This window comes from Bubalus kerabau, chromosome 14, assembly GCF_029407905.1.
Source record: "Bubalus kerabau isolate K-KA32 ecotype Philippines breed swamp buffalo chromosome 14, PCC_UOA_SB_1v2, whole genome shotgun sequence".
In the NCBI taxonomy this organism is placed as follows: Eukaryota; Metazoa; Chordata; class Mammalia; order Artiodactyla; family Bovidae; genus Bubalus; species Bubalus kerabau.
This window is the reverse complement of record NC_073637.1, coordinates 29,802,824-29,830,304: the sequence shown is the minus strand read 5'-3', so window position 1 is coordinate 29,830,304 and position 27,481 is coordinate 29,802,824. Positions and strand designations below refer to the sequence as shown.

Here is a 27,481-nt window from a genome sequence, read left to right as displayed (position 1 = left end):
CATTTTGTCTGTTGATGCTCAGGAAAATTAACTCCAGACCATCTCAAAAGGATCAGATCAGATCAGTTGCTCAGTCGTGTCCGACTCTTTGCGACCCCATGAATCGCAGCACGCCAGGCTTCCCTGTCCATCACCAACTCCCGGAGTTCACTCAGACTCACGTCCATTGAGTCAGTAATGCCATCCAGCCATCTCATCCTCTGTCGTCCCCTTCTCCTCCTACCCCCAATCCCTCCCAGCATCAGAGTCTTTTCCAATGAGTCAACTCTTCGCGTGAGGTGGCCAAAGTACTGGAGTTTCAGCTTTAGCATCATTCCTTCCAAAGAAATCCCAGGGCTGATCTCCTTCAGAATGGACTGGTTGGATCTTCTTGCAGTCCAAGGGACTCTCAAGAGTCTTCTTCAACACCACAGTTCAAAAGCATCAATTCTTTGGCGCTCAGCCTTCTTCACAGTCCAACTCTAACATCCATACATGACCACAGGAAAAACCATAGCCTTGACTAGACAAACCTTTGTTGGCAAAGTAATATCTTTGCTTTTGAATATGCTATCTAGGTTGGTCATAACTTTCCTTCCAAGGAGTAAGTGTCTTTTAATTTCATGGCTGCAGTCACCATCTGAAGTGATTTTGGAGCCCAGAAAAATAAAGTCTGACACTGTTTCCACTGTTTCCCCATCTATTTCCCATGAAGTGGTGGGACCAGATGCCATGATCTTCGTTTTCTGAATGTTGAGCTTTAAGCCAACTTTTTCACTCTCCTCTTTCACTTTCATCAAGAGGCTTTTGAGTTCCTCTTCACTTTCTGCCATAATGGTGGTGTCATCTGCATATCTGAGGTTATTGATATTTCTCCCGGCAATCTTGATTATTTTGATATCTCAAAAGGATATCCAGCATTCTGGTATTTTCTCCCAGCTGTGCCTAAACAGATCATTTTCAGGCCACTGGTAATCAGGTATAACCCGAAAGCTCCCTTGTGGTCCTTACATGACCACCTTCTAAGGGTAGTGACCTTGGCTCTGATTCATGTAACCCTATGGAGTTCTCTCTCCAATATATGCTGGCCAGAGGAGAGTCTGGGGAAAGAGTACAGGATGGAGGTGGGTGGACTGACAAAAATTCATTATAGGAAGTTGAAAACAAATAGCAGCTCAAAGCACTTCTCTCTCCAATGGTAAATCAGTAATAGCATTTGTGTCTATGAAGGTCAGCATGGTATTTGTTCTTTCCTGAGGGTGTACAATCCTCATCCCATCTTCCTTAGGAAACCTTACCTGATCCTGGTGATACTGTGTTCCTTGTTCTATGGTATAAGTGTCCTTTTCAATTCATTATCCTAATACTGGTTACATTCTCTTGCTATTACTCATTTAATGTCTGTCTTTCCTCTGGTAAGAACATTTTATGAGGCTTGGAGCCCTAGTGCCTGGCACAGTGCTTTGGACCAAGTAAATGCTTAGTAAAACTGTCTGTACAATTATACATGATTGGTTGGGTATTTATTTTTACCTGCATATTTCAAGTCCTCCCAAAGTGGCTTAAACACATTTTCTAATCTGAAAGAAGTCTGTGTGGGAAATTCAGGGCTAATATAAAATCTCCATGGAGTTAGTGTCCCAGGCTCCTTTTTTCTTTGTACTCAATTATTCTCATGCATGGCTCATATCCCTAAGGTTACCTCATGGTCTAAGATGGCTGGCATCTCTCTGGTAGCAGAATAGGGGCCCTCAAAGAAGTGTATGTCCTAATTCTCAGAGTCTGTGAGTATGGTACTTGATATAATTGACGTGGGACTTCCCTGGTGACTCAGACAGTAAAGAATCTGCTTGCAATGCAGGAGACCCGAGTTTGATCCCTGGGTTGGGAAGATCCTCTAGAGGAGGAAATGGCAACCCACTCCAGTATTCTTGCCTGGAGAATCCTATGGACAGAGGAACCTGGTGGACTACAGTCCAAAGGATTACATAGAGTCGGATGCAACTGAAGTTACTTAGCATGTACACAGGGAAGAATTAGCCAGTGTGGAGACCGTGACATCAGCAGTGGCCATTACCAGTGACTGGAATAGACTAAGCCGGGCATGAGGTCAGGATCTCTGCAAACTTCACCATCAGCTCAAGGTTGGCTGTAGAAGCTGACTACGTCCTCTCTTCTCTCCCTGAGGAGTGGAGTCAAGGGAAGGGAAGAGAGAGAGGTGACCAAGGCCTTAGGCATATCAGCTTTACTGAGTGGAGAACAGGTTTGAACCAGACAGGAGACTAATTTTCCATGACCATACTTGTATACAGAATCTGTTACCCAACGTAACAAGCAATGGGAATAGGGTAAGAGACAGAACAGTTGGGAGATGGTTTATTCAAAGAAGCACAGCCATTTCATGACTAGAATCCATTGAGCTGAGATAATAGCCCAGTTATTCAATTATATTTGCACAGGCTTTGTTCAGTAACTCTTACTCTGGAGCAATAAACAGAGCCGCTCTTGATCAAATAATATATCCATCTGTTCTTTTGACAAAAATATTTGAACTTCTACAGAAGGGTACAAGGTTATCACACAAACTTGTGATTAAAAACTCCAAACACTGCCCAGGTTGCAGCAATTACTTAGTTATTGCGGTTTCTATACGTCATTGGACTATAACATAGCAGCAAATTGGATTTTTTGAGCAAAGGGTTTCAAAATGTTTGTATTTGATGAAATCTATGAAAATATAATACTGAGTTTAGACATGCTTATAATTTTCTTTACTGTGGAAAAGAAGCTACAGGGGAAACAATTATCTTACCACACAAAGAATGCCAAAGATGTTATTTTCAGAAGTTATGTTTATTTAGACCCAGACCAAGGGAAAAAGTATAGTTTAAGTCCGTTGGAATAAGAAATGCATAACTATATTTACACTGCCTTGCTACTTTTTTAAAAAATATAAAATAATTGCATCACTTAGGGAAAGGATTGTATAGGAAACAAAAATAAACATTTGCAAGTTTTGGGGCTTCATTTTGATTTAATGCCCAGAAGCAGATTGTGATGGTTCTTCCTTTATACATTTTTAATAACTGGATAGATGTTCACCGCCACCTCAATTGTCCCTTTCTGCATCAATATTATAAACAAAAATATTCTTTCAGGACATCATGATAAGTATATACCAATATATTAGTTCAGACCTGAAATAGTTTGTTATTCTAGTAAACTGAAAGTTTATGCATTTTTCAAAGATTCTTATTGGTATAGATATGCTATTCATCTCATGAAACAGTAAAATATCATTCTTATAGTTTCAAATGTAGGTATAATTTTGCCATGTTTCTTGGATGCTATTCCTATATCATTTGCTGATATAATATTATTCTCAAATAAAGATACTTTGTATCCTAGCTTCAGTCCTCCATAAACATCACATTTCAAGATTCTTTTTGAAAAATGTTCAAGGAGGAAGAAATTCAAAGGAAAGGATAAATGCAAGTTTAATACTCATTACTAGATTCAGTAAGTTGTATTTATTTAAAGAAAGATATATACTACATCTTTAGGGGCTTCCCAGCTGTCTCAGTGGTAAAGAATCTATCTGCCAATGCAGGAGATGCAAGTTTGATCCCTGGGTTGGGAAGATCCCCTGGAGGAGGACATGGCAACCCATTCCAGTATTCTTGCCTGGGAAATTCTATGGACAGAGGATTCCGTCAGGGTACAGTCCGTGGGGTGGCAAAGAGTCAGACATGACTGAGAGACTGAGCATGCATGCACATATACTACATATCACTGATTTTGTTTGAAACTGCCCACAGAAAAAGAATTCTTTAGAGACATAAAAATATTTAGAATGCTTATTAAAAATAATGGAGGGGCTGTATGCAGCTGAAGGGGAGAGACAGTTTTGTTTCCTACACAATAACTGGTACATGGAACTCTGAATTGTCTAAAAGTTTCCTACTTGAATGTGCCTGACCAAACCAAAGTTAGTGGAAGAATTCATCCTTGAAGGAAAGGGAATCTTGATGAAGAGAGAGATTTTTCTCAGTAAGTATAGAGGAACAATTCAGGCTGAGTAATAAGAATGAACCTTGAAAAAGAAGGATGATGTCATTGATCCTGCCAGACTGCTCCGGTGAAATATTCGACTGAAGAATCTCACGAGAGAAGAGAACCCTTGTGAGTGAATGGTGACGATTTAAGTCAAAAGAGGACAAGAAAGTGCTATTATTGCCATTTGGAGAAATGGCTTAAATTTCTTTAAGAATCAAAATATCCACAAATCAGGTACTATGGAAAACATGCAGCCGTTAAGACAGGATATAGAGAAACAAATGTAGGTAGTTATCCTTTTATGCGAAGGCAACGTGAACACAGGTACAGAGGAGGTATCAGGGAGGGTTCATCTGTTTCCCTTTCAGGCTTCTTCCTAAGTTTTAGGAGACTCTTGGTCAAAGCTCATAGTTAACAAAAGTCTTCAGAGAATTTCTTCATATTCATTTTTTACATCTAAATTATGCTCATGCACTGTAGCACACAGTCAGAATTCTAGGAAAATGTAACACACTGAAAATTCTCTAGGATCAGTAATGAGTAAATTACATACATTTTTCAGGAAATGACAGTTAGAAGAAATACTAACCTAAAGTTTCTATAATTTGGAGTAATCGAAAAGATGCCTTAAGGCATCAGTTTAATTTTGGAGGGATTAAAAACAAATACAACAAATATAACTTATCTTTCAGTATCTTTAAATGTAACAAATGAGTTGGGTTTTCATATTTGCATTCTGAATGGATGCCTAGGAGGAAAAAAATGATTTCAAGTCTTGCGACTTCCAAAGAAGCAGCAATAACTTATTAATTGTACCCTTGGTGATCTTAAAGTACAGCATGAAAAACTGCCTTGGAGACTCCAAAGACGCATAAAGTTCCTCCCAGGGGGAGCAGGAGAGACAGCAGCAGAATCTAGCTACAGAATTATTTCAAAAATGCTATTTACATGTTGAAGGAAAGGGTTTAATTAATCGTATTACAGCTGCAAAGTTAATATGCAGATCTGAAGTCCTAGCACAAGGGACTGTTACATCCTTTTTAAACAAGTCACTCAATCCTACATATTCCTCTTTTACAGCTCTTGCATAGTAATAAATATATGTCCCACAGGTTTGCAGAATGAGGATCGAAATGTCTGTTAATTTCTCACTAATAAGAAAGATGATGATGCTGATGGCAATTATAAGAACCACTTTTTACTGAAACCTCACAATATTCCAAGATCCTTTCTAAGTTCTTTGTATGAATTACAAACAATTTCAACAACCTGGCATGCTGTAGCCCATGAGGTTGCAAAGAGTCAGACACGACCTAGCGACTAAACAATAACAGTAAAATTAATGCTGTGGTTTTTCCTCATTTTGCAGAAAAGGAAACTGAGATTCCAGTAGATTATGAAAGTACAGGCACTTTTGGTCACCTACCCACAGTCATCCCCAATCTCACCATACAGGCACACATTTCCTAAAACAGCACATCCATTTCCTTCAAGTTCTAGAATCCAGGGAGAATGTCCAGGGAGACCCTCAGGACACAGGGACAAAAGCATGATGCCAAGCAAAAGGAAAATCTGAAGGTTGTGATCAAGAGTCTCCATAAGAGGCCAGAGGTATGAGCACTCATGGTCAGCGAGTACATTATTAGTTTACAAGAATGGTTCAGTAGTGCCTGTCATTGAAATAACACCCAAATCCATAAAGATGTTGTGGAAATTAAGCTGAATCTGGTGTTTGGAGAAAGATTTACCACTTTACAATGGACATTCTGGGCAAAAATCAAAGTAGAGTGAGGCTTTTATTAATCTATCCAAGTATATAATTCCAAGAAATGACTTCATGAACTAGAAGGAGAGGGAGGACTCTGGAGAGTATATCAAGTATATAAAGATGCACATGTGAACAAGGATTATTGTATGAAATGGGGTACAACCTGGGAAAATGACAGAGGTGCCTAGGTTTATCAAGGATCCTTAATGCTGCTCTAGTTTTCAGAATAGATTCCCGACAGACTGGACTTGAGATTCACCTGTGGCTAGCCAGAGAGCAATTACCAGCCTTTGAAACAGGAAACAGAAAGAGATCAACAGAAAACCTTTAGGCCTTTTGGAATCGTCTATCTTTTAATGATCTAGAATACTTGGTGGCCTGCTTAATGGCATTTGCATGGGTCATAAAATGAGTAACTGGGACCTTATACCCACATTTTAAACTCTGAACCCAAAGAAATGAGGGGCAAAAAATCCTTGATGTTTTTCAAGGATTCACATTGAAATTCATGTGACATTCACATTCACATCATTCACATCGATGTTAGAAAGTCAGTTACAAGAAACAGTTCACAAAGGTCATCTTGGGCAGTAGAGTGAAATCAACTTTTGTGGGACAAATCACTGATACTATCATTTTAATTTAAAATTTTTTTTAAAAAATCACATCGCATTTGAAGCTTACCTGAGTTTCTACTTGGTAACAATGCTAAACACCAAAAAAACACTGATTACTATCATTATTGGTGATGCTGGTCCTGTTTTTATATTTCACAGAGACTTTTAGGATTCAGCAATTTGCCTAAGGGCCCATGGTTTATAAGTGCTACAGACAAGATTTGAATGAAAGGCTTATGATTTGAAATTTAGTCTTTTTCAACACACTATGATGCCAATTCCATAGAACAAATTTCCTCTGGTCTAATTTATTCCAAACCAGTTGACAGAGAAGAAAATAAAAGATGATTTCCATCCAGTGAAATAAAAACATGATTTAAACTGACCATTCAAATCAAGAAACAGAAAATGTTATGGGTTGAAAAATGCTATGCTTAACTTATTATTCACAATTATTTTATTCACAATATTTGCATTTTTAAATTACTTTATAATCTGCATGTTACAGATGATAACTGAGCACTGATTTAAGTCCTTTTGTGTGTCTTAGAAATTAGTGGTGAAATGCAATTAATAGCACAAATACTAAAGGTAGATGTTGGTGCATTTCTATGTAATTCAGTTTTAGGAATGTCATTTCTGGTTCCTGAATACATTTGCCAATGTAAGAAAATGATGACAAGTTCTAATTATAAAATTATTATAGTGTGGAACAATCAACTTTGAAGGTTCTAGAGAAAACCCTTCAGGGATCTTTGCTCTTAGCTACATCAAAAATTCTTTATTACCCTATGGACTTCAGTGGAGCCTAAGGATTCTAAAAGTCTCTGTGCTGGTCAAGGCAAATGTTTCTCAGTCCAGGTTCGATGCACGATACTGGATGCTTGGGGCTGGTGCACTGGGATGACCCAGAGGGATGGTATGGGGAGGGAGGAGGGTTCAGGATGGGGAACACATGTATACCTGTGGTGGATTCATTTTGATATTTGGCAAAACTAATACTATTATGTAAAGTTTAAAAATAAAATAAAATTAAAAAAAATAAACCACAAATGCTACTTAAAGAAAATTTGACATTATTATGCAACAATAGAATAAGTTGGCACAAAGATAGTTGAAAACAAGAAACCTAGAAAAATAGGTTAAAACTTGATTATTCTTTTTGTACTTAAACTGTTAAGTTTCTTCTCTATGATTTCAAATGACAACTGCACGGGTTTATGAGAAAAATACTTAAGAAACATAATGAGAAATTTAACCTAAGGTGCTATTCCATTTGGTTGGTAATCAAAAGATAGTTCTGCAAGAGTCATAATGAAAATTGTGTGTTTTGCTGACATGAGTTCTAGACAGACAGAAATAACATTTGTATCATGATGCATAAAGACAACTCTGATCAGGATTCACAGAGGAGTCAACATACTGATGTACATAGTTGTTAGTAAACATACGCTCCCTTTAAATATAATGAGTATTTCCTTCTCTGTCAAACTTTTTTATCAGAATTGATATTCAAGCAAAGATGGCAACTTGCTATTCATATCTGTTACATTTTGGTCAATCCCTTTCCCCACTTGAAACAGAAGAATGTTTAAAGCCATTTCTTCACTTAACATTTGGGGCTTGTGGTCACTGGGATGAGAGGCTTTTTAAAACTGGACATGAGTATATACTGGAAGCTGAGTCCTACTGCAGCTTAGCAAAATAAATTATAAGGCTATTGTTTTGGAGTTTCATTGTTATTTTTTTTTTTTTTTTTTTTAAATTTTATTTTATTTTTAAACTTAACATAACTGTATTAGATTTGCCAAATATCAAAATGAATCCGCCACAGGTATACATGTGTTCCCCATCCTGAACCCTCCTCCCTCCTCCCTCCCCATTCCATCCCTCTGGGTCGTCCCAGTGCACCAGCCCCAAGCATCCAGTATCGTGCATCGAACCTGGACTGGCAACTCATTTCATACATGATATTTGTTATTAACATGCTCCCAAGGTCATTCTTTTCTAAATGATATCCAAACTCTTTTTTGAATAGTATTCCATTTGTAACATTGTTTTGATTACTATATATACTTAGTATTCCATTTGTAATGCTGCTTAGGTTACTGTATATATGCATATTTATTAGTATGCCATTTGTAATGTTGCTCTGATTACTATATATACTTAGTATTCCATTTGTAATGCTGCTTAAGTTATTGTATATGTGCATATATATTAGTATTCCATTTTTAATGTTATTTAGATAGTTATATATACTTAGTATTTCATTTGTAATATATGTACACTGTAAAGATATATATATATTAGTATTCCATTTGTAATGTTACTTAGATTATTTATTAGTGTACTCTTTTTAAAAGTGTACTTTAAAACCATCATGAACTTACCTTAGAGAGCCCACCTACTTCCAAATAGAAGCAGATAATAAACACATTCCAGGTGACCCAGAGGGCAGTCCATACTGTATACTGGAAAGAAAGGGTGGGGAGGGGAGAGAAAAAGAAGAAAAATGTGGAGATGAAAGGAATGTATACTCAATAAGTCAATAATAAAAATGTCAATAAATCTGTCTTCTGGGATGAAACAGGGCATGCTCAGAAGAGTGCTCCTTATGGGGTCCCCTAAGATTTCTAGAAATTAAAAATCCAATAGTTTCTACTGCTTTCAGTAGATGTCAATAAAACTAGATTTATTTTGAAAGTGCTTTGCTGGCTTGCAGATGCAAGTGAAAAGCAAGTGCTGGTTTGATTTCTGTTTTCTGAGAACTAACTTTTCCAAGGGTTACAATTATGCAAATTTTCTGTGGGCTATCTAGTCAGCTAGTCAGTCGTGTTCAACTTTTTGTGACCCCATGGACTGTAGCCCACCAGGATCTGTTCATGGGATTCTCCAGGCAAGAATACTGGAGTGGGTTGCCGTTCCCTCCTCCAGGGGATCTTCCCAAACCAGGGATCACACCTGGGTCTCCCTCATTGCAGGCAGATTCTTTACCACCTCAGCGACCAAGGAAGCCCATCTAATCAGCTAGCTAGCTTTTAGTTACAATATTAAATCATCACGGTTTTAGGAATATTAGTCAAAACCCTTCACTTCCATATCACTGAATGAGAATCATGTGGAAAAATGGATATGTGGAGTAAAATTAACCAGCTTTCAAATGTTGGACTATTTTATTGAATGGAATGTATGCCCCTCATATAACGATAGGCTATAACATGAGCATGTAAAATATTTTTTAAAAGCATAGAAATTAATAACTAGGATTAAGGATGAGCAAATAAGCAACATATTTCCATAATGGGAAAATACCTTCCAATTACATCCCCAAACTCTCAAAACATGCCAGCCTTATCGATTAATTGGTTTATGAATGTATTGTGTATTAGGAAATGCCTTTCTCAAGAGTATTGCTGCTGCTGCTGCTAAGTCGCTTCAGTCGTGTCCGACTCTGCGACCCCATAGACGGCAGCCTACCAGGCCCCGCCGTCCCTGGGATTCTCCAGGCAAGAACACTGGAGTGGGTTGCCATTTCTTCCTCCAACGCATGAAAGTGAAAAGTGAAAGTGAAGTCGCTCAGTCGTGTCTGACTCTTAGCGACCCCATGGACTGCAGCCTACCAGGCTCCTCCGTCCATGGGATTTTCCAGGCAAGAGTACTGGAGTGGGGTGCCATTGTCTTCTTAGTCAGACTGAATTAAGGTAACCTCAGATCAAGAGTCATCAAAGGAGATGGTCTTAGGGTTCAATTCATCCAGTCACTTTCTTTTTCTTTTTTTAATTTTTTATTTTTAATCGGAGGATGATTGCTTTACAATGTTGTGTTGGTTTCTGCTGTACAACAATGTGAATCAGCTGTAAGTATACATATATCCCCTCCCTCCCTAGCCTCCCTCCCACTCCCACCCATCCTACCCTTCTAGGTCATTACAGAGCACTGAGCTGAGCTCCCTGCATCATAGAGCAGCTTCACATCAGCTGTTTACACATGGTAGTGCAGACATGTCAACGCTCCTCTCTCAATTCGTCCCACCCTCTTCTTCCCCGCTGTGTTCACAAGTCTGTTCTCTTCATCTGCATCTTTATTCCTGCCCTGTATATAGGTTCATCTGTACCACTCTTCTTGGAGAAAGCAATGGCAACCCACTCCAGTACTCTTGCCTGAGAAATCCCATGGATGGAGGAGCCTGTTCGGCTGCAGTCCATGGGGTCGCCAAGAGTCAGACACGACTGAGCGACTTCACTTTCACTTTTCACTTTCATGCATTGGAGAAGGAAATGGCAACCCACTCCAGTGTTCTTGCCTGGAGAATCCCAGGAATGGGGGAGCCTGGTGGGCTGCCGTCTATGGGGTCGCACAGAGTCGGACACGACTGAAGCGACTTAGCAGCAGCAGCAGTACCATTCTTCTAGATTTCATATACCTGCATTGATATATGATATTTGTTTTTCTCTTTCTGCATCCAGTCATTTTCTCAAGCAGACAAAGACACTAAGGTCTGGAAAACTGACATATAGGACAGCTTGAATGAGGAAGGAATTTGCCACAGCAGCAAAATGAATACACCAAATACAATGGGTTGCTCATTTCATTTTACATAGATTTTATAAAAATCTATGAATTCTTAAATAGACATACTAATTCAATTATTGCCTTCTACTGTTAAATCATGATAAATGGTGAAATAACTTATTGTTAATATTAAACTAAGTATTAAAATAATTTATTAATATTAGTTTCTTCTATGCTCTGCCAAATAATAGGCTCATGAATTTTAAACACTATAAAACAGCCATATCCTTACTAGAAGCCTTATCAGAAGCTTTTAAATTTTTTCTAAAATTCAATTTATATTTTTTATCTTTATCATTTATGATTTTTAAAGAGTAATACATTTATAATAATGAGTTAAGGCTCCAAAGTCACTAGAACTATAGAGGAGTTGGAAAATGTGCCAAAAAGTTAACATCAGTTAAAATATACATTGAGGCTTTTGGTATTTGCAGATACTGTTGATCTGCTGATATTTTCTGTTAAAGAGTCTTCCAGTGTGAGTGGGTCATAGATGTTTTCTTAAAAATGCACCAAATGCATTGAAATGCACTTTTCTGACCCACAAATTATTCTTGTGAAAACTTAAAATAGCTAACCTACATCCTCAATGTATGCTTTTTGCAAACTGATAAAGTCATAAAACTACAACAAATTTTTAAAGATGTTACTAATAAGATGGCATCTGGTATTGGACATTTTTCATTCTACATAAGTCTAATTATGGAGATAATTGAGTAAAAGAGCAGTGCAGACCACTATGTCATGAGGAAAAATCTAGGGACAAAGGTTAAGGGGAGGACATAAAATAAAGCAGGACTAAAGTAAGAAAATGAACCAAATTAACTGCAAAACCACATGGTTCTTAATTATCAGGACTGCAAACCTATACCCCAAGTATTCTTTTAGAAAAGTAAATCAACTCAGAGTTACAGAAAATGAATATTGAGGCAAATCTATTTAAAGTCAAGGCACAAACTTCATGATGGAAGTATATTCTGATACATCACAAGTTGTACTATTGATGTCACTTCTGAACATTCAAAGATAAATTGATCAGGCTGAGTACTATAGATTCCAACTGTCAGGTCTGAAATTCCTAACTGAGCTGCTTTCTATGGTTCCTTTCTAAGCACTTTACATAGATTAAGTCATTCAGTCATCACACTAAGACCAAGGTAGAGAGGTAATCATTTGATCACGTAGTTAGTGTGAGACTTGGGACAGGCACTCTGGCAAGAGCTGGAGTGCTTAGGCATCAAATGATAAGCTTCATTTGAAAAAATTTTAAGAAAAGGACTACCGGTTAATTTGCAAGTTAACACTTCCCCAAATTTTCCATTTTATCAAATGATCAATTCACCAATTTATCAAAAATTTACTTCATTCATATGTATTTAATAACCAGTTATATTTTTGAAATGATTTCTTATTTTGCTCTTAATGTGTCATACATTATATAGACATTGGGATTTTTAAAAGTAATATTGTAAGTTTCTTTATTCTAATACATTGGACTGTTGAGAACAAAGAATATCAGTATGGTTGAATTTTAGATTGCTTTGAGATAGAAACTTCATACCTCAGTGTGCACCTGAGACCCAAATCTGTACATAGGGATAAAAGGAAGGATTTCTAGCGGCACTAATAACAGATCCAAAGGAATTTTGCTGAGGTAGAAAGTATCAGAACAACATATGGTATAAGATACTGGCTATCCTCCTTGTCATCTTTTTGACGAGGATTAATTTCTTTTTAGGACTTCCCTGGTGACTCCGTGGTAAAGACTCTGCCTGCTAATGGAGACACAGGTTTGATCCCTGGTCCCAGAAGATCCCCTGGAGAAAGAAATTGCAACCCACTCCAGTATTCTTGCCTGGAAATCTCATGGACAGAGGATCCTGGTGGGCTAGAGTTCATGGGGTTGCAAAGAGTAGGTCACAATTTAGTGACTGAACAACAACAAACTTACTTATGCAATTGAAACTAGAATTTTAAAAAAAGAGATACATTCCATTTTTAACAAATATCTTTTGGTCATCATGGAGTATGCCTACAAACTCAGACAGTCACATAGATATACCTGCAGTATAGAAGACGTAACTTCTCAAAGTAAAGAAAAATTCAGTCTGCATAATTATTTACCCATCTATTTACCCATAATCTCTATATAATCTATCAACTATTTATCTATCCTACTTTGCTTATGTTCAGTACACATACTTTAAATCCTAATTTAATTAGACAGTGCCTATAAAGATGAAAACCCATTAATGTTGTTCTATGTGGCTTCCAGGATATTGCATAGTTTTATGAGGATATTTCAGCATTTTTAAATTGAAATGAACTTTAGAAGTCTCCCAGTATATTTTTTTTCTCATTTAGCAATTAGTCTATAACATAAATTATTTTTTACTTCCCTAGCTTGTTTCTCAATTACCAAGAAGACCATTCATTAATTCATTCACATGTGTATCAATTAGATATAGTAGTATACACAATATGTTATGCTTATTTTTTAAAAAGGATCTGTTTCTTGCTCACTCATTGTTCTAACAGTTTTTAGAGTTTAGTATTCATGTCCAGGGGGATTTAAATCTGAGACCCTTGAATATGAACCTAATACTCTTAATTGCCATTCTAAACAGTAACTCTGGTGGAAGATTTATGATGACATAGTAGGGATATTACCCTATGAACAGAGTGCATGTGTGTTCAGTCATGTCTGACTCTTTGTGACCCTTTGGACTATAGCCTGCCAGGCACCTCTGTCCATGGGATCTCCTAGGCAAGAATAGTGGAGTGGATTGCCATTTCTTCCTCCCGGGTATTTTTCTCACCCAGGGATCGAACCCATGTCTCCTGTGTCTCCTGCATTGGAAGGCAGATTCTTTACCCACTGAGTCATCTGGGAAGCCCCATATTTTGCTGTATAATTATTCAAATGAAAGCAAGTTGCAGTTCTTTGGATGTGGACCTTTGTATAAAAGTCCAAAGAACTAACTTATGGATGTAGCATACTTACTTGGCTTTCTTTTCTTTCCTTTTTTTTTTTTAAATTTTTAGAGGAAGTTTGGGGTTACTTTTAATTCCAGTGTTCAGAGAACGCAATGGCACCCCACTCCAGTACTCTTGCCTGGAAAATCCCATGGATGAAGGAGCCTGGTAGGCTGCAGTCCATGGGGTTGCTAAGAGTTGGACATGACTGAGCGACTTCCCTTTCACTTTTCACTTTCATGCATTGCAGAAGGAAATGGCAACCCACTCCAGTATTCTTGCCTGGAGAATCCCAGGGACAGGGGAGCCTAGTGAGCTGCCCTCTATGGGGTCGCACAGAGTCGGACACGACTGAAGCGACTTAGCAGTAGCAGTAGCTTAGCAGTTAATTCCAGTGTTAATCTGTATTCAAAAAATATCAAGTTAGCTAACATTTCTGCCTTTAAAGTAATGTAAAACTTCTTGATTAAGTTATTATCCATGAAATAATAAAGATTTAAATAATTCTAGGGCAGAATCTCGGGGCTTCCCGGGTGGCGCTAGTGCAAAAGAACACACTTGCCAATGCAGGAGATGCAAGCGACGCGTGTTTGATCCCTGGGTCAGGAAGATCCCCTGGAGGAGGAAATGGCAACCCACTCCAGTATTCTTGCCTGGAGAATTCCATGGACAGAGAAGCCTGGTGGGCTACAGTCCATGGGGTCACGAAGAGTCAGACACAATTGAGCAACTGAGCACACACAGACTCCGATAAGAGTTTAATATTATGCATACTAAAGTCTTTCATGCTGCAAGTCCAACTCTGTGAAACATCTTTCTAGTAGATCATATGGTGGCTTTGCAGAGGTTCTCTTTCAGGGAAGAAGAATAAAGCAGGAACTGTTTAGCCCTTGCAGTCAGCCGAGGGACAGAAATGCTCTCCTGTACCCGGGGTAGCAAGTTCAAGCACAGAGTCTGCTGTGAGCTGGCTACCTTCACCTCTGTGTGATGCAATGAAAGATACTCCCAAAGCAAGTTTTGAGACTCAGAGAGTTGATGCATTTATAGAAAAAATTATAACTTTCTTATTTTTGATAGGAGTGATTGAATTAAACCAAAACAGGAAGATGGCATGCTGCTAAGTCTTTTGGTTTTCTTCTAGTGACACAATCACTCACATCACAAGAAAATATTCACTAATTCTACTGAACACTGTATATTTATTCAGGTTCAGTGAACATTTTAGAGTGTGTTACTCCTCATTATAATTCCTTACATTTGCTTGGTATTTCTCATAACCTACTTATACATACATGTAGCTTAAAATATTCCCTTCTAGAAAAGAGAACTAATTACTGAAAATCACTTCCAGTCAAATGTGGAGCACAGAATATTCCTTATTAAATTTTCCTGCAATGGAGGGTGTGCTGACAATGTATGTGATAGTTTGGAGCATGGGTTTGTTGCAAATTTATCTTCACAAAGTTGAGAAATGTTTAGCAATATATAGTATGCTGTAAATTAGGGGATAAGTATGAAATAAAGGAGATCAGTCCTGGGATTTCTTTGGAAGGAATGATGCTAAAGCTGAAACTCCAGTACTTTGGCCACCTCATGCGAAGAGTTGACTCATTGGAAAAGACTCTGATGCTGGGAGGGATTGGGGGCAGGAGGAGAAGGGGACAACAAGGATGAGATGGCTGGATGGCATCACTGACTTGATGGACGTGAGTCTGAGTGAACTTCAGGAGTTGGTGATGGACAGGGAGGCCTGGCATGCTGCGATTCATGGGGTCGCAAAGAGTCGGACATGACTGAGCGACTGATCTGATCTGATCTGATGAAATAAAGGTGGCTCAGATGGTAAAGAATCTGCCTGCAATGCAGGAAATCTGGGTTCGATCCTTGGGTTGGGAAGATCCCCTGGAAACAGGAATGGCTACCACTCCAGCATTCTGGCCTGGAGAATTCCGTGAGTCCATGGGGTTGCAAAGAGTCAGACATGACTGAACGACTTTCACTTCACTTCATGAAATAAATGCACATGCATTTATTACATGAGTTAAACTAAACTGCTTTTTATCAGTTAGTAAATAGTTATGGCTAGGCAAGTTTGCTTTTTAGTGTTAGTGACACACATGATTGAAATGATAGTTGATGCACACTTACATATCATCTAACATCAAGACCATAGGTCATCCTCTACTGAAACTCATCTTAAATTTCCTTGTGAATCTTGATTTCAGTTACACTATGCATCTTACACTCATAGTCACGTTGTTTGCTTTCGTTGTAAACATTCACTGAGCCTTCTTCCCCACAGATAATCATCTCTCCACAGAATTCAGTAACGAAGGCCAGTACAGCCAAGCCATATTATATCAGAAAGAACAACTGAAATAATTCTCTTCTTCTCCTAACAGTTTTACAGTGTTTATATGAAAACACAAGTTAAAAATAAGACTTACCACCACAATATATCGAGGTCTGTACTGAATGGTTCCAAACAAACCCAATATGACGACAATTATATGTAGAAAATTGCCAAGAATGGGCGCCCACTGGAAGCCAAGGAAGTCAAAGATCTGCCTCTCTAATGCTGAGAGCTGCAACAAAGCAAAGACAGTCCATGAGTATATAACCTGTGCACCATCAGACCACATTAATGTTGGCTTCACAGTTGGAGAAGGCAGCAAAGTCAATTCAATTGCACTTACGGACACTGTTATCACTAAGATTGTGACACCCATTTCATGTACTGCTTTATTCAATGTCTCTCAGAAAATACACTAAAATTACTTTGAATATCAAGACTTCAACTATAAATAGATTTTAAGCCTTTCTGGAGCACTAGAGATATATTCCTGAAATCCTTTGCTATAGTAGTAAATCTTTTATGATATCATATTTTCTAATATTAACCTATCACTATTTTTAGTAAAATGACTGGCTTAGTTATAACATACTTAGAACAGTAACTCTAGGCTTCAATGCCAGTACTATTAATATTTGGGAAAACAAACAAACAAAAATAGCAAAAACTACCCCCATTTCAATTATCAAATCTTTTTTTTTCTTTCTTTAGATTGTCATTGATTATAATGACTAGTCACTTTTTCAAAATGAAGCGTATTTATTTACTTTTGACTTATTGACATTAATGATGATAACTACTTTTTCAAAATGAGCTTACTTATTTATCTACTTTAGTTCCCAATCTAACACTGGAGTGTCATAGTTCCTTTGAATGACGTTTTATTGAGATAATATATTTACATGAAAATTCATGTTCAATTAGGTATGTGTGTGTGTGTGTGTGTATGTGTGTGTGTGTTCATTGCTCAGTCGTGTCTAACTCTTTGCGACCCCATGAACTGTAGCCCAGCAGGTTTCTCTGTCCATGGAATTCTCCAGGCAAGAATACTGGAGTGGATTGCCATTCTCTTCTCCAGAGGAACTTCCCAACCCAGGGATCGAACTCTGGTCTCCTGCATTGGAGGCAGATTCTTTACCGTTTGAGCTACTGCTGCTGCTAAGTCGCTTCAGTCATGTCCGACTCTGAGACCGCATAGATGGCAGCCCACCAGGCTCCTCTGTCCCTGGGATTCTCCAGGCGAGAATACTGGAGTGGGTTGCCATTTCCTTCTTCAATGCATGCACGCATGCTAAGGCGCTTCAGTCGTGTCTGACTCTCTGCGACACTACGGACGGCAGCTCATCAGGCTCCTCTGTCCACGGGATTCTTTAGGCAAGAATACTGGAGTGGGTTGCCATTTCCTTCTCTATTTGAGCTACAGGGAAGTACTATTCAATTAGGTATAATCTTTTCTAAATACCCAGATAAAAATTATAGGGTAACGACAATTTTAAACATGTCACAGTTTATTATATTTGCATTAGATACAATTACATTTTTAAGCAATTCGAAAATATACTAAAGTATACACTTATACTCTTTATGATGAAACAGATGAATTTCACATAGTCCAGGGAATGTCAACAATGTCATTATCATGTACAAATAATATTTATTATGCTTTATATCTAGAAATTTTATAATCCCACCTGCTGTGTTTGGACATGGATCTTAATACATCTGAAGCATTCTTCTACATTAACTTTGATAAAATAGTAATTCTGAGAAAACGACCCATTGATCAACCATCCTGCCGGCACTAGAAACTGCAGGTTTGAAAAGAAAATGGTACCCTAGGTATTTTTTTTTTTTTTAGTTATGTGGCAGGTGTATGCCTGAATAACTTTAATTTCCTTGGACATAAAGAAATGTCCTCTATCCAGGAAGCTGAATTTACCTTGGTTTAGATTCACCTTCAGTAAGATGTGGAGGAGAAAGAGAAACGAGCAAATACCTCAAGACAACCACACCAGAACCACATTCATTTCATGGGTATTTCCTGATCATCAAGTGATTTGTCACCAACCCTTAAACTCGCAAACGGGAGGATGTACAGGAATGGCTAAAATTCAAAATAATCAGAGCAAGGTAAGAAGCAGCACCGAGTTTTCAACCCCTTTCTTTTCTGCTCCTGACTGTAAATAGTTTCCAAGAACCTTCCCCTAAAAATGCAGCATTCTACTTATTGGCCCATCAGTGATGTAAAGATGTAGGGTTTTGTATCCAAACAGGATGGATGTGCTCAGAAAAAAAACGCAAAATCCTAAAGAGCAACTGCAGGCAATTTATTGTGAAAAGCAACCCGATTTTAAAGCAATCGTGCATCACAAATACCTTTAAAGTGAACTTTTCAAACAGAAAAACCCATTTTCTTTTCTGTCAGAAGACACATGAATAGCATTCTCTTTTATGATATTAAAGAAAATACACAGTGAAAGGGAAGCCAAATTAACACCAGTCATTAGAAAATCTGCACTCTTTATGAAGACACCCTGTTTCTCTACTTATTAATACTTATTCTCTGGTAACTTAAAATGGATTTACAGTGATTTGAAATCAAAGCACAAATAAAAGGTCATAAACAAACAACAAACAAATAAGGAGGTCATATCAAGAACCAGGTGAGAGACAGCTAAAACAACTATACAAATCATGAAAATTAGATTTGAGTATTGTGTTTGAAAAAGTCAACTAACAAAGACAAAAAGTCCTCTAAAGGTAAACAAAATACCATTGCATTCTGTATTATTTATTTTATCTAATTTCCATGTTCGGCTATTAAGCCATTTAGTTTAGAGGCAAATATATTCTCTTTGGGCTTCCCTGGTGGCTCAGATGGTAAAGAATCCACCTGCAATGCAGGAGACCTCAGGTTCGATCTCTGGCTTGGGAAGATACACTGGAAAAGGGAAAACAGCTACACACTTCACTGTTCTTGCCTTGAGAATTCCAGGGACAGAAGAGCCTGGCAGGCTACAGTCCATGGGGTCGCAGAGTCAGACACAACTGAGACTTTCACATGTTCTCTTACTGTCATCATCTTTAGAGACAGCACTTTTTGCCTTAGAGCTTGGTATTAATAATGATGACTGAGAGCCACAGAATAAAACTAAATGATATCATGGTTGCTTTGTTAACTCCCAAACGTATATATTTTAGAAACATGTCTGTCATAATGGTCTCATCAATAGTGTGCTGAAGCTGCTGGTGCAGGCTGGGGAGGGTAGATCAGGTACATCTCTTCCCAACTCCTCTATCAATGATGTTGCTTTCGGAACGTGACTTTGCCCAGCATATTTGCAACATGGACTTCCCTGACAGCTCAGTTAGTAAAATCCACCTGCAATGCAGGAGACCCTGGGTTCGATTCCTGGGTAAGGAAGATCTGCTGGAGAAGGATAGGCTACCCACAACATGGACATCAGGAAGCACTAAGAAATCAAGGTCTTGTTTATTTGTAATGAGAGCCTATGGTTAAATAGTTACCTCTGCACCACTGAACATGGCATTTAGAAAACAGTGGTTCTGACTCAGGAGAACAGCAGAAGGAAGTCATCAAATGTGTGATGCAGCATCAAGAGGAAGCATCTGGCCCATATGACAGCAGAGGATGGACAGCTCTGTAGAGATGCCATAGCAAAGAAGAGAATGAATGAGACCCTGGAAGAACCTGAGTTTTAAACCAAGATAGAGAATTCAAGGAACTAGAAAGGGAACAAACAATCCAGAGGAAAGCAAAACTATCCGGTCCCCAGTTTAAAAACAGAACAGGAAGCAGTGGCGTAAAGAGCTTTTCTAGGGGACAGGTCAAGTGCGTAAGACTCTGGAAGTTCTAAGAACGTGATGGAAGAAAATATGGATCTATTCCTAACCAGTTAAAAATAAAGGCAGACAGAATCTGAATAAGATGGAAGGAAGGAAGGAATGCAAGGAGACCAAATAAGTGATGCAAAGGAAGTATGGTTCAAAAGTACCAAGAAAATTAAAACTGGGCATGGTTTTGAATGTAGAGATGAAGAAATCATTGAAACATTCTCCTTGGATGGCAACACCGGAACTATAAGGAGAGAAATGTAACCCTACGTCATACTTGGGATGGTGTGAGAATTATCTCATACTCATTATAATAAAAATGTAACTTGGCTTGTAACTTTCAGAATCCAATTGTAGAAAGCTCATAAGTCTTCATTATGATTATGAAAATATAAGTGTAATTTGACCCTATAAAGTACAACAGAACTGAGAAGGGGCTGAATATTCTATGTAAACATTGTGTATATGGCAAGGGGAAGGGGTATGTTTTAAAATTCTTCCTGCAGGTCAGGAATTTCCTTCTGTCAGGCTCCAAGGTGAAAATGTTTCCTGTAAACATATGAATCATTAACTGCACCTCAAATTAACCACCAATACTCCCAATAACACAATAAAGGTCCCTATTTCCTTATTATGCCCAGACAATGTAGATAGAGACAAACAGGGGCACATGTAAAATACAGCAATTTTTCTTTCTTTTTTTTTTTTTTTGAGTATAGTTCCTTTACACTGCTGTGTCAGTTTCTGCTTATAGCAAAATGAATCAGCCTTACATATACATATATCCCCTCTTTTTTGGATTTCCTTCCCATTTAGGTCACCCCAGAAGGCAATGGCACCCCACTCCAGTACTCTTGCCTGGAAAATCCCATGGATGGAGGAGCCCAGTGGGCTGCAGTCCACGGGGTCGCTAAGAGTCGGACACGACTGAGCGACTTCACTTTCACTTCTCACTTTCATGCATTGGAGAAGGAAATGGCAACCCACTCCAATGTTCTTGCCTAGAGAATCCCAGAGATGGCGGAGCCTCGTGGGCTGCTGTCTATGGGGTCGCACAGAGTCGGACACAACTGAAGCGACTTACCAGCAGCAGCAGCAGCAGCAGAGCATTGAGTAGAGTTCCCTGGGCTGCACAGTAGGTTCCCATTAGTTATCTATTTTATACATAGTATCAATAGTGTATATATGTCAATCCCAGTCTCCCAATTTCTCCCACAGCACCCTGCCCCCAGCTCTTGGTATTCATACATTTGTTCTCTACCTCTGTGTCTCTATTTCTGGTTTACAAATATGATCATCTACACTGTCTTTCTAGATTCCATGTACATGTGTTAATATATGATACTTGCTTTTTTCTGACTTAGTTCACTCTAAAATACAGTAACTTTCTTATCCACATATTATGTTTAACACAGTGTTTTGCTTAATAGCTCATAATTATTATAAATTGTGGAAATTTATTTATACTTAATTAAAGAGCTATAAAAACTCCAGGTGACCAGATATTTTCCTAGGCATTTCCTAGTTGGATCTACATAATATGCTTCTATCTAAACAAAACCTAGGTAGGAATGCTCATTCTTAAGAAGTGAATATCCTTGGAGGCTGAACTTCACAGTGAGAAAGGTGAGCTCCCTTTAACTTCCATTTCTCTTGGACTTTTCCCTGATCAATAGAGTCGGACACAATAAAATAGATCAAACCAGTGTTCCTCATGTTAGTCGCATTATAGGAAGGTATTTGATCAAAGGATGGTTTCCTAAAACACCAAAATTAAAGCTTATTGTATGATTGATACTCTCTTCTATATAACCTCTAGGAATTCAGGAAGTTCATCTTTCATAAAAAGGGAGAATGCAAAAGCTCTAATTAACACTCCTACTAGCTAAGTTGGGGCTTCCCAGGTGACGCAGTGGTGAAAAGACCACCTGCCAATGCAGGAGATGCAAGAGAAGCGGGTTTGATCCCCGTGTTGCGAAGATCCCTTGGAAGAGGAAATGGCAACCCACTCTAATATTCTTGCTGAGAAATCTCATGGACAGAGGAGCCTGACAGGCTATAGTCCATGGAGTTGCAAAAAGTCAGACAGGACTGAGCATGTATGCATAGCTAAATTAATACACTCCAGACCATTTCAAATAACTTTTGGTAGAAGAGGTTCATTTTTGTCTGGAAGGTCAGTGTAGCCCTCAGCTCTACGACCATCATCCTTGCTTCCTTTGTTCTAGAATCTCATAGCTACTCAATCTCAATGGACTTTTCATGCTCAAGATTGATGATTCAAAACTTCTGTGTTCATAGACCTGGCCTAGACCAAATTACAAGTTTATGTTTTAAGCCATAATCTGAGAATACTTTTTCATGGCTCTAAAAAAAATGAATAGAAAGGTCAGTAGCATATGAGCCTACTTATAGAGATGCGTCACAAAAAGTCCTAATAACCTGCAGATTTACCACTACGTCAAAGCAGGTGCTGTTTTGGAGAGGATTCTCTTGCCTATAGACAGGTAACCAAGGCTTAGGATATGCACAGACTGTGATGGACCTAGGAATTTCAGATACAGCCTGTTCATGATTTGGTTTACCCAATGAGGAAAGCAACTGTGTTAAGGGCTTCACAGTTTCTGCATGATTTAGTATTATTTTTGGTAGCAGTTAGAGGGCAAGAGCTATTATTCCAGTGAAACCAGAAACCAATAATTTAGTGAAATGAATAAAGTAAAATCAAGTTGCAGTGGCCTGAATGTCTACTAATGCATTTGCAGCTAGGGGAGGTGGAACCATGAGAGCTCAGAGGAAGAGTATTTTCTTAATGTCAAGTGTCTGTTGAAATTTGTTTGTTGAATTAGCTTTATTCGGGCACTGTCTCCAGAACATCTGAAAAGGCTTCCTGAATTCTGTCAATATATTTTGAATCCCTGTATCTGAAGGAAATTGATGAGCACTTTCTACTCTTACAATTCAATCAGAAAGATATAAACTAGTTGGTCAAGTAAGCACTTTTGGGAAATCAGAAAACAACCACGTGTTGTGCTGCAAGTCTATTTTTTCAAGAAATAAGAAACTGTGGGTAACATACCAAGTTTCCTGTTTAAAAAGGAACAGATATTGCACTGCCTATGGATGGATTTATGGAGGCCAATGAGCTGAAAGATTCATGTGAAGGGCATTTATGAACCACAGATTCAGTTGGGAAAATTCTTTAGTGTATCTCATGCACTGACTCAGCACGTCAACTGGTTGAGTGACGACTATTTCACCAATTTCTCAGTGTGGCAAAGAAGCCACCTAATTGAAAAACAGTGCTCTAAAGCCTGAAAGAATAGTAATACTATGAATGGGACAGTATTTAAAGCTTACATTTTTCCATATTCATTAATCTAATTTGATGCTAACAAAATAGGATAAACATTATTATCCTTATATGAAGAAACATATAACAGTTTCTTGGAACGGTCAGCTGATAAGCATCAGAAAGCAGTCTAGCATCTTTATGCCCTGATCCTACATCCTTTCTCCCATAATACTCTGAAATCATGCAACAAAATATACACTGTTTAATGAGGTTAAATTTTGAAATGAGCTCTCTCACAAGAGATAGAAATAATACAGGGAGCGCAGTGGGATGTTTCATGATGTGGTGCTCCTTCTGGGGCTTCCCAGGTAGCGTTAGTGGTAAAGAAACTGCCTGCCTGCCAATGTGGGAGACCTAAGAGACATTAGTTTGATCCCTGGGTTGGGAAGATCCCCTGGAGGAGGGCTTGGCAACTCACTTCAGTTTTCTTGCCTGGAAAATCCCATGGACAGAGGAGCCTTCCTGGCAACAATCACGGGGTCGCAAAGAGTTAGACACGACTGAGTGACTAACACAAACACAACAATAACTTAGCCTTGTCTAACTTAATGAAACTATGAGCCATGCCATGTAGGGCCACCCAAGATGGACAGGTCATGGTGGAGAGGACTGACAAAACGTGGTCCACTGGAGAAGGGAATGGCAAACCACTTCAGTATTCTTGCCTTGAGAACCCCATGAACAATATGAAAAGGCAAAAAGATCAGGACACAGAGAGATGAATTCCCCAGGTAGGTATGTGTCCAATATGCTACTGGAGATCAGAGTAGAAATAACTTCAGAAAGATTGAAGAGACGGAGCCAAAGCAAAAACAACACTCAGTTATGGATATGATTGGTGATGGAAGTAAAGTCCGATGCTGTAAGAATAATATTGCATAGGAACCTGGAATGTTAGGTCCATGAATCAAGGCAAATTGGAAGTGGTCAAACAGGAGATGGCAAGAGTGAATGTCGACATTTTATGAATCAGCAAAATAAAATGGACTGGAATGGGTGAATTTAACTAAGATAATCATTATATCAACTACTGTGGGCAAGAATCCCTTAAGAGAAATGGAGTAGCCATCATAGTCAACAAAAGAGTTCAAAATGCAGTACTTGGATGCAGTCTCAAAAATGACAGAATGATCTCTGTTCATTTCCAAGGCAAACCATTCAATATCACAGTAATCCAAGTCTATGCCCCAACCAGTAATGCTGAAGAAGCTGAAGTTGAACGGTTCTATGAAGACCTACAAGACCTCTAGAACTAACACCCAAAAAAAGATGTCCTTTTCATTATATGGGACTGGAATGAAAAAGTAGGAAGTCAAGAGATACTTGGAGTAACCATCAAATTTGGCCTTGGAGTACAAAAGGAAGCCAGTCAAAGACTAATAGAGTTTTGCCAAGAGAATGCACTGGTCATAGCAAACACCCTCTTCCAACAGCATAAGAGAAGACTACACATGGACATCACCAGGTGGTCAATACCAAAATCAGATTGATTATATTCTCTGCAGCCAAAGATGGAGAAGCTCTATACAGTCAGCAAAAACAAGACCAGGAGCTGACTGTGGCTCAGACCATGAACTCCTTATTGCCAAATTCAGACTCAAATTGAAGAAAGTAGGGAAAACCACTAGACCATTCAGGTATGACCTAAATCAAATCACTTACATTTATACAGTGGAAGTGACAAATCGATTCAAGGGATTAGATCTGATAGACAGAGTGCCTGATGAAGTATAGACAGAGGTTCCTGACATTGTACAGGAGACAGGAATCAAGACCATCCTCATGGAAAAGAAATGCAAAAAAGAAAAATGGCTCTCTGAGGACGCCTTACAAATAACTGTGAAAAGAAGCAAAAAGCAAAAGAGAAAAGGAAAGATATACCCATTTAAATGCAGAGTTCCAAAGAATAGCAAGGAAAGATAAGAAAACCTTCCCCAGTGATCAATGCAAAGAAATAGAGGAAAACAATAGAATGAGAAAGACTAGCAATCTCTTCAAGAAAATTAGAGATGCCAATGGAACATTTCATGCAAGAATGGGAACAATAAAGGACAGAAATGGTATGGGCCTAACAGAAGCAGAAGATATTAAGAAGAGGTGGCAAGAATACACATAATTATACAAAAAAGATCTTCATGACCTAGAAAATCATGATGCTGTGATCACTCACCTAGAGTCAGACATCCTGGAATGCGAAGTCAAGTGGGCCTTAGGAAGCATCACTATGAACAAAGCTAGTGGAGGTGATGGGATTCCACCTGAGCTATTTCAAATCCTAGAAGATGATGCTAAAATCCTAATGTGATGCAAATCCTAATGTGATGCAAATCCTAAAAGTGCTGCACTCAATATGCCAGCAAATTTGGTAAACTCAGCAGTGGCCACAGGACTGGAAAAGGTCAGTTTTCATTTCAATCCCAAAGAAAGGCAATGCCAAAGAATGCGCAAACTACCGCACAGTTGCACTCATCTTGTACCCTAGTAAAGTAATGCTCAAAATTCTCTAAGCCAGGCTTCAACAGTATGTGAAACGTGAACTTCCAGATGTTCTGGATTTAAAAAAGGCAGAGGAACCAGAGATCAAATTGCCAACATTTGTTGGATCATCAAAAAAGCAAGAGAGTTAAAGAAAAACATCTACTTCTGCTTTATTGACCATGCCAAAGCCTTTGACTGTGTGGATCACAATCAACTGTGGAAAATTCTCAAAGAGATGGGAATACCAGACCACCTGACCTGCCTTTTGAGAAATCCGTATACAGGTCAGGAAGCAACAGTTAGAACTGGACATGGAACAACAGACTGGTTCCAAATAGGAAAAGGAGTGCATCAAGGCTGTATATTGTCACCCTGCTTATTTAACTTATATACAGAGTACATCATGAGAAACGCTGGGCTGGATGAAGAACAAGCTGGAATCAAGATATCAATAACCTCAGATATGCAGATGATACCACCCTTATAGCAGAAAGTAGAGAACAAAAGAGCCTCTTGATGAAAGTGAAAGAGGAGAGTGAAAAAGTTGGCTTAAAGCTCAACATTCAGAAAACGAAGATCATGGCATCTTGTCCCATCACTTCATGTCAAATAGATGGGGAAACAATGGAAACAGAGGCAGACTTTATTTTCTTGGGCTCCTAAATCACTGCAGATACTGACTGAAGCCATGAAATTAAAAGACGCTTGTTCCTTGGAAGAAAAGTTATGACCAATCTAGACAGCATATTAAAAAGCAGAAGCATTACTTTGCCAACAAAGGTCCGTCTAGTCAAAGCTATGGTTTTTTCCAGTATAGTCATGTATGGATATGAGAGCTGAACTATAAAGAAAGCTGAGCACTGAAAAATTGATGCTTTTGAACTGTGGTGTTGGAAAAGACTCTTGAGAGTCCCTTGGACATCAAGGAGATCCAACTAGTCAATCCTAAAAGAAATCAGTCCTGAATATTCATTGGAAGGACTGATGTTGAAGCTAAAACTCCAATCCTTTGGGCACCGGATACAAAGAACTGACTCATTTGAAAAGACCCTGATTTTGGGAAAGGTTGAAGGCAGGAGGAGAAGGGGACGACAGAGGATGAGATGTTTGGATGGCATCACTGACTCAATGTATATGAGTTTGAGTAAACTCCGGGAGTTGGTGATGGACAGGGAGGCCTGGCATGCTGCAGTCCATGGGATCGCAGAGTCAGACACAACTGAGTGACTGAACTGAACTGATTGACTATTAGGGATTATATTAACAACTTCTCATATGAACTCAGTTAGCTTAACTAAGATGCAAAGTTTCAAACTGTAGGGTTTAATTTTCTGAAATGAGGCTCTTAAAATTGAGTAAACTTTAAAAATATCTCTTTTGGTAGCACACAGTTTGAAAAAAAGATTCTTACATTTTACCAACAGGTTCTTGTCCAGAGAGGCATTTTCATACTTCTTTGCTAGCCCTGA

General features: G+C 38.5%; 1 protein-coding gene across 1 annotated transcript in view; it reads right to left on the bottom strand.

Annotated features, from left to right (window-relative positions):
- The window catches only part of NKAIN3 (sodium/potassium transporting ATPase interacting 3), a 305,096-nt gene that overhangs the window by 237,339 nt on the left and 40,276 nt on the right, over positions 1-27,481 (bottom strand). Inside the window, exons 2-3 of the mRNA XM_055546386.1 lie at positions 16,419-16,556; positions 8,814-8,894 (exon numbers count right to left, since the gene is read on the bottom strand). Of these exons, the coding sequence (XP_055402361.1) occupies positions 8,814-8,894; positions 16,419-16,556 (219 nt within the window). The remainder of the gene's footprint in view (positions 1-8,813; positions 8,895-16,418; positions 16,557-27,481) is intronic.